Raw genomic sequence first — 15,340 nt, 5'->3', positions numbered from 1 at the left:
AGTCCTCAACCGGTAGACGGCGTCTGACATGAACATCAAGCAGAAGTCATGATTAATCCAGTTGGTAAAATGTAGGAGCAACCGATCCAAAACAACAACACTATGAAACAACGTGGGTTTAGTTCAAAATACTAACTAACTGATACCTAACAATGTTGATTTAATCTGATTCATTTTTGCCCTTCCATTCTGAAATCATGACGTGGAGCACAATTTATCACAACTTGTTGCTGTTGACATTTCATTTTCCCGCCAAAACAACGCTCACAGTTTTTTTTCCGATATTTTCTCGTCCCTTTCCCCTTTCTCACCTCGTTTCCCGTCTGCAGGTTTGGCAATAAAGAGGACTACATGTGTTTCATGAACGAGTTTTTGGAGATGGAGTGGGGCTCCATGCAGCAGTTCCTCTACGAGATCTCCAACCTCGACAGCGTCAGCAACGCGGGCGGCTTCGAGGGCTACATCGACCTGGGCAGGGAGCTGTCCATCCTCCACAGTCTCCTCTGGGAGGTCATCGCTCAGCTCAGCAAGGTAAACCCGAACATGGCGCGTCCTCTGTGCCGTTCAAAAAACACACGCTTCCACACTCGGACCTCGACAAAACCATTATTGACGCCACATTTTGAGATAATAAGAATATTCAAATTCATGTAACATTAACCCTTTTTATTTGTTACTACGATTTTTCACCGTTTTGACACAGGACTTTTAGATCAATTATCTATTGTCATTATTTGGTAATACCGCTGTGTTTTTAATCACGTTGCCATTCAGGTAAATGAATAATAGCAACACATGATAATATAATGCACTCCGGTAGAAAAATACTGATGGCAACAAAAGTTGTACAGCTCTCGTAAGATAACTCAAAAATCAATTATCTTTTGAATTCCGCAGCAAAACTCAGCCAAAATGGTTTTCTTTGAACCACAGGATGCCATCATCAAACTGGGTCCTTTGCCCCGCCTCCTGAATGACATCAGCATGGCCCTGCGCAACCCGCACCTGCAGAGGCAGCCCAGCCACCAGACCGACCGGGTGCAGGAGAGGCAGGCAGACAGGCTGCTGTCACGGCCGAGCTTCAACAGGGGAATATCCTCCGAGTTCCAAAATCTCATGATGAGGGATCTAAACAGGTAGGCCGCGTTCATCTGTAAATTCTGAAACTTTCGATCTGTCGGCCTTTTGATCTGTCCGGTGTTGTGTCGCATTGAGAAGTATCGACCGCCTCCAGCGACTTCTCAGTCTCCCATCTTCAGCTTTTGTTAGACCTTACTCACCGCTGTCCTCCAGCTCTATAGATATCACTCGCTTGCCTTCCCCCACCTCCACCGGAGGGGTCATGCCATCCCGCTCCCAGATGAATTTTCAGGACCGCGACCACCTCCAACGAGCGTCCTCCAAAGACATGTTTTACGTATCGCGCCCTCCCCTGGCCCGATCCAGCCCGGCCTACTGCACGAGCAGCTCGGACATCACGGAACCAGACCCTAAGGTGAGTTTGATAACGCTGACTCGGGGGGAAATCACCATCCCATCCACTAGGTCTGTCTTTGCCAAAGGGAGGTTAGTGAGACATGCATGGTCGCCATACGTGATAGAATCTGCCATCGTGTGACCGAGGCTCTAGTTTATCATGACATCTGCTTTTTTTTTTCCACTGATTCACCACGCAACTCATCCCTAGCGGTATTTCCTGGGAAATACTTCCGATATCCAGGCCTCGCGGTAAAAAAAAAACTAAAAACGCCCGCACCACCCTCACCCATGTCATCCGTGGCCACGTAACATACATAATGTCAGGGAGCCTACCGCATCCCTTTACACTGCTCAGTGTCAATAAAAGCGTGTAAATGATGGACCTCCGGGATTCCCGAATGAACAGCGTGTCTAACCTGCAGTCGGTGGACATGCTCAACTCCTCCCAGGCCTCCATCGCCGGCATGGGCAGCTTCGGAGGGCTGAGCAGCGGAGGCGGTGGCGGCCTGGGGTCGGGCCTGAGCAGCCAGCTGCGGGCCGGTGGGAGGTTGTCAGCTGGCTCTGGCGGCTCCAGCATGTCCGGCGGCCTTCGGCTGAGCCAGCTGAGCCAGATGGGCAACACCACCGACTCGCTATCCCAGCAGCAGCAACAGCAGGCCGCCGCCATGCGCTACCCGCTTTCCTTCCAGAATCCCCTCTTTCACCTGGCGACTGCGGACGGGCCTCAGCAGCAACAGCTTCACCACCAGCACAGCCGGGCCCAACCTCCGGCGCCACTGCTGCTGACCCCGGAGCCCGACCCCTCTCACCCGACCTACATGCCGCAGTTCGCCCACGGGGGGTTCTCTCGCAGCGAGGACCTGTCCACCCTCAGGACCAGGGACGGTCACCTGGGACAGCCGAGCATCATCCACTCCCACAGCTACAGCGACGACTACAGCCGGGCCGAGTACGGACGCCGGCAGACGTCCATGAACATGCAGGTGCGCGCGTCTCCGTCGCCATCGTGGCAGAGCCACTTGTGTCTCTTTTTAAATTACTCTGTACGCGTCATGGTTTCAACTGTTTGTATTATTGTTTTAATAGATTATGCTTTTTGCTGCTGCTGGTCAAAGTTGTCATTTCTTTTCCTTTCAATAGATGCGAACACAAAGCAGTTGCCGTAGTTGATCAATGATAAATATGTAACTTTTTGTGGGGCAAACTTCAGCCACGTTTGACAGACAAATTGAATTTATTAGTCATTTAGTTGACAAGCAGAATATCAATGAATGATGTCATCATTGCTCGAAGCTTGTTCTCATCATCTTCACAGGACTGTTTGTCAAGCAAAGAGATGTCATCTTTGTCTTAAATATTTTTACAACAGAAAAACACTTTATTTAAAGTAACATTATCTGACCCAAAATGAGCTGAAACAATAATAAAAATACTCGTTATTCACAATTTCCCCTCCTTAGGATAACCTCCAACAGCAACAACAAATGATGGGCATGACCTCCCAGACAGGAACCTCCCACTCCTCGCTGGCCGCCACGCCCCCCTCCACGGTCCTACCCGTGCGCCAGAGTTCAGTTGCCCCGCCCCCGCCTCGCGTCAAGTCCCAGACGTCCCACCAGCTGTCCGTCAGCGCTGCCGCCGCGCCGGCCGCTCTGGCCAAGACGCGACCGCCGAGCGCCAACCTCCTCCAGTCGCCGGAGTCCGGCTACGGCGGCAGGCAGCACGGGGCGCGGCAGCTGTCGGTCAAAGACAACACGGCCCCGGGCCTCCCCCACCAGCAGAGCTCCGCCAGGGAGAGCCAGAGTCCGCAGGGGACCACCGGTCAGAGCGCTCAGCAGTCGCCGCAGCAACAGGCTCAGCAGCACCTCCTCAAACCCAGCATGAGCAAACAGGTAACACCCGCACGCCTCATCTCCGGCTCGTTCGGTTCTTCTCTATCGGCGACTGTTTCTCAGCGACGTGTGAAAGGTTTCAGCGAGTGAGGGCACGAGTCCTCCGCATTAAAAGCCAAATCCTCGTGAAAGTGACTCTCGTCCATTCACGAAACTCTCGTTCTCACATTCAGCGCGCTGGTTTTTCTTCCCAGGGCTCCCAGACTCCGTCCACGCTGAATCCTCCGACCCCGGCCAACGAGCGCACGGTGGCCTGGGTCTCCAACATGCCTCACCTGTCGGCCGACATTGAAAGTTCGCGGATTGACCGAGAGGAGTTCAAGCTGAAGGAGTACTCGAAGAGCATGGACGAGTCGCGCATGGACAGGGTAGGTGTTACTTCTTTTAATTTTTCACATTTTGTTTTCCTGCTCGGAGGAACATTCTCACACCGCCGAGCAGATGGCACCCGGATCCGGTCCTAACACAAGTCCGCAGGTCCCGAACAGTGTGGGAAACCGCAGCAATCGGCCAAGTGATGAGATGTTTTTCAGTGTTTCAGCCGTATTCACTCTGCATCAGCGTCATCCTCTTCTCTCTGCCCCAGGTAAAGGAGTATGAGGAAGAGATCAACTCCCTGAAGGACCGCCTGGTGATGTCCCACAAGAAGCTGGAGGAATATGAGCGGAGGCTCCTCACGCAGGAGCAGCAGACCAATAAGATCCTCCTACAGTACCAGAATCGACTTGACGACAGTGAGAGGAAGCTACGACAACAGCAAGTGGAGAAAGACTCCCAAATTAAAGGAATAATTAGCAGGTAAATGGAGGCTGCTGTTGGGATGGAGGGCAAAAGACAGCTCAGACATCATGTGGTGTTTTGATTCGGGAACCACTGGCATTGACTTTATCTTTGTATATTGTGACGTCTTAATTGACTAGATGAATTTTCTTCCATAATACATGAAAAAGTGACATATTTCTCTCAGATGAAGACTGCTGGCATTAATTAAAACGCATGCTTCGGAGGAGAAAGCGGAAGGTGTCTGGTTGAGACACTATAAACCTGCATATCGGATTCTCTTCCACTCTCATTTAAGAGTGACGACGGACATGAAAGCTGTAATGGTTTTTCCTTAAAATGCATTTGTTTCCTATCGGAATAGAACTCTATTTACAGGGGTTGTTATCTTGCAAAGATTGTTGAAGAGCAGACGGTTGTTTCAGTTTCAATAAGTACTACAGTGCTGGGAGCAAGGCAGGGAGTTGCACTGCAGACACGTAGTGAGGAACAAATTGAAATATAAGGGACACAGATATAGTGTTTGATAAGCTTGCAGCGTTGCGGCTGAGGGAAGTTGGACGGAGGATTCTTTAGTTGTCCCCTTAGCTCTTGTTGAAGCGAATCTGCCTTCATAACATGATTCACTTGTTATTCAGCAGCATCATCTTCGAGCTGATATCATTGAGTGCACGTGTGGAATTGTAATGGCGCAATTTTAAGTTTTGATGGATTGACCACAATGTTAATTAGTTGATGGGTAAAGAGTGGAATGTTGATCACGCCGCAGTTGCGCTCGGGCGTGGAACCCAAACGCTGGCTGTGTCTCAAGGATTCCGTGAGCATTGGAAGTAGTTTTATTGAGGAAGGAGTTCAGATAGAAAGGCTTTGTGATTAGTCTGTGGTCTGAAACTGCAGGCTGGTGATCTGTGACAGAGAATGTTGCCCCTTCTAATCCGCTCCAGGAAAGAAGACGTGGAATGAAGACAGTCCTGCTCGTCTTTTCATGGGGAAACCATGCGTATAGAATCGCCCTTAAAACCCCCGGTAACACTTGTGCTGCTGCACTTATCGTCACCCATCAACGCGGCTTGTAAGTGGATGCCGGGATCACTTCAGATGATTCCCCTTAGCTTCGATTGACTCTCCCACGAGATTGCACTGTAAAAACACAAGAGGATTTTAAAGTTTGAAACATGTCTGCACTTTTTAAAGCAGCACGTTGTTTTGGACCTTCACAGGACTGTGGGGGAAAAAAAAAGAGCTCTTCCATTTTAAACTCAAGTTGAGCCACGTTCACTGAAGGACTGCTGACGTATGTCTCTACCTGGGGGCCGACACCTCTCTCTCTTTTTTTTCTTACAATCCCACCAAGCTTTGGGTGTAATACAAAGAGGTGGGGGGGAAGTCTCAAACAATGGCCTGACGTAGGAAATAGGCCACGTGACGGAGGTACTTTATTAGCACTTAAAGCCAAACCGTTGATGATCGCTCCCCTGAAGTATCAGCTTGGAGTGAATATCACTCAATCATCTGCATACAGTCGGCAGGGAGCTGCTATCTGCTGGCCGTGCACTTGTATCCTGTGCAACTCTTGTCATCTAACCACACAAGGATGAATTAAGTAGCAGATCTGGTTGCTTCCAAGTCACTTTTACTCACACTTCACTGAGCCAGACCATGTCATCAAACGCATCGCGAGACCCGCGCCGCCTCCATTTTTGATTTTAAGCATGCATGAGCAATGCAAAGGGTGCGGCGGCTGTCGGTGGACTCTTAGTGAAATGACAAGTAGACTTATGTGTCATCTTTAGTGGACTTTCACTTTAAATTTTCACATTCAAAGTTCAACATCGATGCAAATGGAAGCTCAGGTTCTGCAAAAAGGAGTGATCGTGAATTCTCCTTTGTAGGAAAATCTCTTCATCTGCAGAACTAAAACACTCAACGTTGTGTTTCAAGTGTCAGAGATTCTCTTTGAGAGAAGCCTTAATGTTTCTTGCATTAACTTTACTTTCAGCACAGAGACTAGATACACTTTTTGTTCTACAACGATCTAATTTAAACCAAAGCCAAATATTGATTTCTAGGTCATGCTAGGTTAAATCCACTGAAAACACTGAATCCACTTTACCTGTAGCACTTGTATCTATATTTTATTCAGATTAATGAACCCATTAGTTGGCTACAGGCTCTAAATTATTATTCTTATTTGTTAAAATCTTCTAATGCCTTTTGTGTTTATTATAAATATAAAGTATTCGTCTTCCCCAGGCTGTTTGCTGTGAACTGAACAAAAGGTTTACTGTGAGTTTGCAGTTGGGGAAAAAGATCAATGGTCCTAATCTATTTTTAACTATAATCCATAGTATATTAAAGTCTATGATGCAAGAGCCATAACAATATTTAATACATGATATATATATGAATTCTATAGAGTGAGATTATAACTATTTTAAACTTGCAATAGCTAACTTTTTGGTAGGATGAAGCGCAATAATAGAGACAATATGTCTACATGTGCAGTCTGTGCAAATGCACACGCAGGATCCTGCTAAGTTATGTTGTATGCATCCTGTGTACATAAAGTAAACTACGGAAGCCCTAAACGGACATCATTCAGACATTTTTAATGATGTTGTTATCTGGAGAAAGGAACTTCACGATGTAAATAGCGTAAATAACTAGTTAACACGAGTTAAACGTTGTTTAGCCTCATTGCTCATAATGTTTGAGACAAGTCGACCGACCTCGTTGGAAGGGAAGGACTCGAGGAAGCGAATGGAAGGAGACATGGATTGTGAATTAGTTGATGAGGATACATAAAATATTAAATGAACTCTATTAAGAAGATGTAAAGTGTTATTTAAAATAACATTAGATTGTGCGAGCTTTGGGTTGCCAGGATGAAGAGATTAAATGACTCAATGATACATTTCAGTCGACTGACACCTCTGAATACTTGAGATGCTTTTTTAAACACAAATTACAAAAATAATTCCTGATAATAATTGATGTATTTGTCTCTCGCTGTCACAATGACCTGAACAGTGTTCATTGGAGGATACGACGACCCAAACATTAAAAGTAACAAGAGGAAACAACCTTCTGGTTTTCTGTTGTCAGCGGAATAGTTACCATGCGATGTTGAGATAACGGCATGGAAGATATCCGTTTAGGGCTTTCGTAAGAAACGGTAACTTCCTGCCAAAACCTTTTACCAGGTGCCATCCACAGCGTGACAGCATGACCACAACGACGTGACTCTTTGACAGCGGTGTGTTCTGCAAATTGTGTCCTTGAGTTCTCAACTTGTTTTTGGCTTCATGTGTACGGTGTTTGTGAATTTATCTGCATTTAAAATGAAAGAGTGCAATGGGTATTATTTATTAACTAAAGCTAAAAAGATTTCCTTATACCTGTATGATTTTGCTGTATATGCTCGGTATGCCTTTTTGACCTGCAGTCCGTCATTGGTGGTGTCCGGTGGTGATCACAAGAGCTGCTTGAGAAAAGTTCAACTTATGCAGTTGCAGTATGACTTCAATATTATTATTATAAAAAGGGCCGACGTACAACGTTATTTTTCCCTCTCCAGAGACGTAGATGATATTCTGGTGTCATTATATCCGCCTCTCTTTTGTAGCAAGAATATATTGATCGGTTGTACTACGGCAAAACTTGTGTTTAAATCTTGCAAATTAATTCGTAGTGGTGATGAGTTTTGGCTTGACGTGTGCGTGTGTGAGTGTGTGTGTGTGTGTGTGTGTGTGTGTGTGTGTGTGTGTGTGTGTGTGTGAGAGAGAGATTAATATATCGGTCTGATTGACACGGCTGGTAGCAACAGGCAACGGTTTATAGTCACCTTTCTGCAGACCTGCGTCAAATAGCTGCAAGTAACTCTTACATACGTGTTGAGAGGTTTTCCAGTCTAAGAAACATACTTTTTGTTGCACTTGTTGGCGAAGAAAACACAAGTATTTGCAGTTGCTCTTTGATCCAGGTCTGTTTGTTTCTCTTTCCATCATCTTTGCATCCTTTTTGACACGTTTGTCTCTTTGCCTTGTTTCTCTGTAGCAAAAGTATTCAGACGTTGTGACCTCATGTTGGTAGATACACACATTGTTTTGACTGCATTGTACGACTTGACCTCCAAAAAGCACACTACTTGAAGTACAACTGGATATAAAAAGCTTAACTTTTTTTTTTTTTGTAACATATCACCCACATGAATCATTGTCTGCCCCTTGAAGTCATGTCAAAATCTTAATGCTGTATACCCATGTTACATTCCATTGTTTTTTGCGACAGTGCTTATATCTCTGTGTGTGCTTACAGTATGATTGATTCCTTTCTTTTCCTATTCTCTTCTTTTGTAAAAAAAAGAAATATTTAAAAAAATAATAAAATAAATAATAACTCTCAACACTGTACATTATTTATGGAATAAAACATCCAAACACTTATGTTTGAAACTTCACCTGTGGATTTTCGTTCTTTATTGTCACACGCGTGCCTGTCTGTGCTCTGAATAAACCCATATGAATGTAACGAGAAAAGCCTTTTTCACACTATGTGACTTGATACATTTGCTCTGCATTACAAACGTGCTGGCAAGTCAATGTCAACTATTTGATGGACTTGGTGGCTCAATGAACCCTCGGGTGACAAACTCTCCACACAAACTGACACAAAGTCACCGCGTTACGACGCGATCATAATGTTCATTCTGCTGCGGTAAAATCGTGTACAAGCAAGTAATGCAGAGAGAGGTTCTTCTATTCACGCCCACTTCTGTTTGAGATTCATCACCACCAAACCAATAATCACAGTTTAGCCAGTTGGCCGCCGGACTGCAAGAGACACCCCCCCTCCCCCGTGTGAGAAATGCCCTTCAAACGACCTCCAGAGTGGAGCGCGTGGATAATCACCAGAGCTGTGAGAACCCGGATTGTCCGACGGCTCGTCTGTTGGAATGATTAGTCAAAGGATTTCCCACCGGGGGCCTTTGGTCGGGTCCGTGTTCCACGAGATGGGAAATTCCCTGGGGACGACCGGGGATCCGTTCCTCACCCGCTCACTGCGCGCCACCGAGCGCATTTGGCCCTGATTGCGCTTTGGAACCGCCTTGAATCGAGCGGGGGAAAAAAAAAAAAAAAATGCCTCGATCGAATCCCACGAGGGCCGGAAGGAAGCGAAAAAAAAACAAAAGAAAAAAACCGAGGCTCCAGATTGGCGGAGCTTCAGGGAGCGCGGCCCGGGTTGCTGCCGCCCAACACAGAGGGCAAAGGCTCGCCCGATTGAAGGGGCCTCTCAGGTGCGGGGAGACACAGGTAACCGGGCAGCTGTCGGGCAAGTTGTTGCTGGAGACGCAACTGCTCGACTTCTTGTTCGGTGTCATCTCGGATTCATAATGCTCCCTTCTCTTTCTGTCCCCTCCCTCTCCTCCCCCCTTTCTCTCTCTCTCTCTCTCTCTCTCTGCTTCCAAGACTCATGGCCGTGGAGGATGAAATAAGGGGACCGCCCGTGATTGAGCCCAAAACCAGGATTTTCGCTGATCAGGTCTGTGAGACTGCTTCCTCTCTCGTCGAGTCCGTCGGATGGCCCGTGCTGTCTTCTCTGCTACCCCTCCTCCCCCCCACCCCTCCACCCCCACACCCCCCACCCTCCTACCTCCCAACCCCCTGCTACAGCTATTATATTGTCTGCTGTGTGTCTGCGGTCCCTCTTGATTGTCTTGACCTGTCCCTGACCCCCGTGCCGTCTGTCTGCCAACATACCTGGGAGAGGGTGGGGGCGGGGCGGGGGGGGGGCTTCGAAGATCCGAGCGTGCTGCCGTTTGCGTTCAGCTCAAGCTGTGGAGGTGTCTGATTCCAGATGGGCCCGTGAGCTTTTCCTCGGCCTGTGGTGGTTGTTTGTGTCCGCCGAGCATGTCGAGGGTTAAAACTCCTAAAAACGTCTCACGCGTGATGCAGAATCGCTGGTCTCCATTTCGCACTCTCATCCTGCAAAGTGCATCCGTGAGAGCGAGTACTCGTGCACAGATACTTGGACACTGATACACTGAAGTAATACTTTTATCAGTAATGGCAGAGGGAGTAGTCAGAACTTCGGTAAAAGCAGCAGTGACCAAAGGCAGAAAAACAAGGTACTAAACTAGTACTAATAGCAACTCAAGCTATTAGTGTCAATATATATTTAGTGTACCAACAATAACAAGACTCATTGCGCAGAATGGCCCATTTGAAAATAATGTATCAAATATTATATTATTACTCGTATGTTATCAGTCACATAGGAGTGGGTAAAGGTGGGAATACTTTTATAGTACATATACTAGTACAAATACTATGTACCAGTCTTTTTTGCGTTAAATGTTACGTTATCTACAAGAGAAGGGATGGTGAGTTTTCATTGAGTTATGGAACATAAAGGAATTACACCTATTTATTGATGAACAGAGTTAATGCTCATCTCAGCCTTCAAAAAGCTCCTTCCTTTGTCAAAGAGCTCAAACAGTTTCACCACTTGATGTGTTCTTCATTTGGTGGATTTGATGTATTTTTGACAATTAACTGCAGAAAAAAAGAAACGCCTCAGGGTGGATTTCTAGTCAAAGGGAGGGAAAATTGTGAAATGTGCCAAGAGCTGACAGAGCATCACAATTTTAGTCATTATTACTTCTAATGTGACAATTCCACAAGGCTGAACATGAAAACATGTATGAATATGTATTCAGCAGTAATGATATGAACTATTGCAGTTAATACACAACTAAAACTCTCAACACACTCGTGCTCTGAAACCGCAGCAGAGAAGAGGAGCAGACACTTCGGTCCAGTGTGAAGATGCTCGGCTTCATCGAGTCAGAGGGAGAAGTAAATAAACACGGAGTGAGACGGGGGTGACGCCGTGGATTCCTCAGGACGCGGAGAAAAAAAAAACTCCATTTGATTTATCAGATCTCCCGTAATAAGGCCTTGATGCCGCAGAAAAGCGTCCTGCAAAACAAGGGCACGCTGCAAACAAAGGGCCGATCGCCAATAGAAGGACGTGGATGCGTTAGTAAGAACCAGGATGTCCGCAGACCTCAAGACGTCTCGAAAGCCTTTAATCCAGGTCCTTAGAAGTTTTGCCTGCTGTTGACAGTAATATTGTTCTATTTCTTTATTTGTGTCAGAAGAGACTGGTGCAAAAGTTTAATCGGTTCTGTGATTTTTTGCAACTTATCAGGGTTCAGGTCACATGAATTAAGGTTGGAAGGAAATATATATCTATTTGTATATGGCGAAACTAAAAAAATGAATGAGTTATTTAAATATTCACTTATCACTTAAACAATAAGTAAGTTAATACATATGCATTTATAATAAACTTTGCAGGCAATAAATGCCAGTTGAGGTGAATCTTTTTACCCCTTTTCAAAACTGAAACCCTTGTTATCAGTTTTTGTAACATTTCACTAGTGCAATAATCATTTATAGAGCCTTTCATTAGATTTTCTTGAAAGTGGACTTTTCCTTTTTGATCAGTGATTTTTTTTCTTCTTTGCTGCATCAATAATCAGACCAATGTGTCATTAACATAAGATCTGTTTGCTCCCTTTGATCCGGGCGTATTGCAGCACAGAATGTGTTAATTAGATAAAGTGTGTCAATGCAAATGTATTCCTGCGTTTCCCAAGTGTGTGTGTGTGTGTGTGTGTGTGTGTGTATTTATCTTCACAGAGTAGATGATTGCACGCTTGGTATACACGCATGTTCTTTGGCGCTGCTGAACCAGGAAACATGCAACGTGCTGCAAGCTTTCCAAAGTCTGCTGGATTAATCAGCTGCTTTCAGATGCAGATGTGGCTTTGGAGTGCACGAATTAACAGCCTTCTTTCCCTCCTCGTCCTGAGCATGATTTCTGTTACTGACACACCGCATGGCGAGCTGCTTTAATGCTTTCAGGGCCGTCGGGTTGGTGTGGTGATGTTGTGCGTGAACGGTTCCCATCACGGACGCGGATGTTCACGAGCATTTTCATGTATATTCACGTCCTCCTCTTTTTTTTTAATTCCTTTCTTCGTTGTTGTTTATTTTGTGTGCGTGCGGTTTTTTTTCCGCGACTTCCTCCTTCCTCCCGCCTCCTGCTTTCAATCCTCCTCTCCTCTTATGTTGATGAGATACGGTGATTTCTCTTAGGGGAGGCGTCAGTCCATCCTAGTGCAGCCCCGTCTCGCGCCCGTCCCACCGCGAGTAACCAGGTAATAAACCACCCGGCCAACTCTCACCCTCCATCCATAACCCGCTGCTTCCTCTCTCCCCTTCTGCTGTTCTCCATGTGCGTCCCTGTCCATGCGCATAGCATCCTGTGACCTCACCGCCGGGCCCACTCCAACTGTCGGGCAGCGTGTTTGGGGCAGAGGTCCCCCGGAGGGCCCTGACCCGCGTTGAGAGGGTGACAGCGGAACATTTCAGAGAGATTCGGGGGCTGCGCTGAGAAACTGGGAGCGGCGCCAAAGATAACAGAATGTGCGGGAGGGGCCGAGGGGTATAAATCCAAAGCGGCGTTCTGGCTTCAGTAAAAAACAAAGCCAAAGGGTCTGTGCCAATGAGCCGAAGACAAAGTGAGGCAAATCAAGTCGCTAAATTCTATACTAACGCTCTATTATTTAGTAAAAGACGCTTTGTTAGTGAACTAGTAGGCGATACAACCACAGCGTTGATATCCCACAATGCAATGGGGCTGCGAAGAGAACTTTTGTATCAGAAAACGGCGAACACGGCTGTCAATAACGCTCCGGTTTCAGAATCATTATTCCCTTTGCCTTATAGATTAACATTAGCTTTTTACTTCTGCCGATTGCATTCACACTTCAAAATCTTAAAGACGGTGTTCGTTTGTGGGGTTAGTGTGTTATTGTTGGATAAGATAAAGACGGACTCGCGGCGGCTCCATCGAGGGCTTGTAAAGGTAACGCTGTGAGGGCACAATGTTACGGGACTCACACAGCGTGACTCTATAGCTCGATTCGCCGTGACACTGCTGGGCGAGTCGTTAGAGCAAAAAGCATTTAATAAATGTTTTTCATGTATATTGTACATTTTGCATCAATGCAATGCAATGTGATTAATGCTAATTGGCATTGTGTGAAGTAGGCTTAAGCGATCTTTTCTTTGTTTATTCATCTGTTCTGGTTTTGTTGTCACCCTCCAAACACTATAACATGCCTTCTTTTTGTTTCTTTGAATTACTTCAGATTAGTTAGGTTGCTTTTTTTTCATTTGACTTTCAATGAGCTTTGGCAGAAATATATACATATAAGACTGTGTGTGACAATTCAGTCAGAACCGACAATCCGCCGACAGACGTGACGGCGTTTATCGTTTGCGAATGATTTTCATGTCATATACGGAGACGCTCCGATAACTCTTTAAATTGGGTAAATAATGGAAGTGCAGAGAAATAGGAAATAATCAATAAACGCCACTGAATCCTTTGCAGATGTTCAATTAAAATTTTCATCACATTTAATAGTCACGTTTTTTTTTTTCACTCGTGCTTAACTTACTAACTTACAAAACATTAAGCATCAGTTATAATGAATGAAGACATTACTAATTAATAAATGATAAATAAACCGATACGATAAATTGTTTTTAAACCCTTTTCAATGCAAACGTCTTCTTTTTTTTAAAGAAGAAAAATCAGAATTTAAAGGAAACACACAATTAGATGTTTGTGGCTGAGTAGACAATGTTAGAAATAAGACATGGAATGATAGTTCCCTGGTGAAATACCTGCCTGAGAGTTTGGGGGTGCTCTGTTATTGCTTTTTTTTCTCTCCTCACACACACAACAACATATTTTTAAACCGCTGTGCTTTGAATTTACATTTCCATTCAGTTCTCCATCCCTCCCATCCCAGCACGCTCTCAGATAAGCAACATGAATTATGGGAAATCTCCGTATCTGACCCCGTCCCTCCCTGAGGAACACTGATTAATGTGCACCTGTTTTTGTTTAGTTTTCTATGTGTTTTTCGTGTGATTCTCGTATTTGCGTCTTTGTCTGTGTGCACATTTCCTGGTTGGATGCTGGCGTCGGCCAGATGTTACGGTGCGTGAACGGTGAAGCGCGTTGCTTGTTCTGCGTCACAGCCAGAGCTCTCCACCTTCTTTCTTTAGACCTAAACTAATGTAAGCCGATTAAAGCAACGCTCGGGGAACAATCTCACCGCTTGCTCTGTAAAAAGCCACGATTCAAATTGATTGGAGATTGGAGGAGACGGGTAAGAACCTGTGTGTCCGATACCTGCGTCATTACTACACACCCAACATCTCAGTCCTCCACTAAGTGTTTTGTGTTTCTGTCCCCAGTACCCCTAAATATTCATTAACATCATAAGAAATAAAACAAAAACCACTCTCGCACCAAGCGGTAATCAAACAGCCCACAGAGAGGGAAGCAAGCTCGGTAAGTTTAAAAAGGATGTCAGTAAACGTTACTTTCCATGTCTTTGTTCGGCTGCTTGAGTTCGTGTGCATCGGTCAACGCGTGGAGATCGAACCACGCTGTCGCTCGTGTTCTAGAGTAATGAAACTAGTTGTTACTGGCATCCCGTAGCTGTCTGCGCTCCAGCAAGCGGCTGGAAGGGTTTTCTCTCATGTGGGTTCTGATTGAGAAGAGAAAAGGCCCTTTAATTCACATCAAATGTTGGGCTTTTTGTTCTTTTTTTTTTTTTTGTTCTTCTTTTCACTTTTTGTTTTTATTTTTCAAAGGGAAATGGAAACACCTTCCACTCGACACACAGCTTTACCCAGTGATAATATTGCTTTTTGGATCCTTTCGATTCATTTTCTCAACTGGATGCAGACCAAACGATCCCTCCTACTTCCTGTCTCTCCCCTCTACAGCACACCATCCCATCCATGTTACAGTATCTCATATAGATGACTCTGTCCAGACCCCACACAGCGAAATGCGCCGGGGCATCAATTAAGTGCAGTTATTTCAAGGGGCTCCATCCGAGGTCTGCTTTCTAAACGCTTCGATATTCAAATGATCGTTAAGCACCATTTAGAACAAGGTCCTCTTGCTTGTTTTAACCCGATTGTTTTCTCCTCCCACTGCTCCGGACTGGGAGTGACGGCTTGCAAACACGCCTGGATACAAACGGACAATGAAAGTAGTCTTGCATTGCTGTTATTCTGCACCAAAGAGGG

At 45.5% G+C, this 15,340-nt stretch overlaps 1 protein-coding gene across 17 annotated transcripts in view; it reads left to right on the top strand.

The window, feature by feature from the left end:
- syngap1b (synaptic Ras GTPase activating protein 1b) overlaps positions 1-15,340 on the top strand; it is a 98,889-nt gene that overhangs the window by 77,174 nt on the left and 6,375 nt on the right. For 8 of the 17 annotated variants that reach the window (XM_078094577.1, XM_078094587.1, XM_078094582.1 and 5 more), the window contains 8 exons: positions 330-531; positions 898-1,136; positions 1,294-1,495; positions 1,929-2,462; positions 2,940-3,371; positions 3,566-3,739; positions 3,958-4,169; positions 9,620-9,692. In XM_078094577.1, the coding sequence (XP_077950703.1) occupies positions 330-531; positions 898-1,136; positions 1,294-1,495; positions 1,929-2,462; positions 2,940-3,371; positions 3,566-3,739; positions 3,958-4,169; positions 9,620-9,692 (2,068 nt within the window). Of the gene's footprint in view, positions 1-329; positions 532-897; positions 1,137-1,293; positions 1,496-1,928; positions 2,463-2,939; positions 3,372-3,565; positions 3,740-3,957; positions 4,170-5,095; positions 8,611-9,619; positions 9,693-12,316; positions 12,379-15,340 lie in introns of those variants that run through there. The other 9 variants (XM_078094579.1, XM_078094581.1, XM_040164267.2 and 6 more) reach the window with 6 other exon arrangements.

This window comes from Gasterosteus aculeatus, chromosome 20, assembly GCF_964276395.1.
Source record: "Gasterosteus aculeatus chromosome 20, fGasAcu3.hap1.1, whole genome shotgun sequence".
In the NCBI taxonomy this organism is placed as follows: domain Eukaryota; kingdom Metazoa; phylum Chordata; class Actinopteri; order Perciformes; family Gasterosteidae; genus Gasterosteus; species Gasterosteus aculeatus.
The sequence above is the reverse complement of the archived record's forward strand: the minus strand, read 5'-3'. Positions and strand labels throughout refer to the sequence as shown.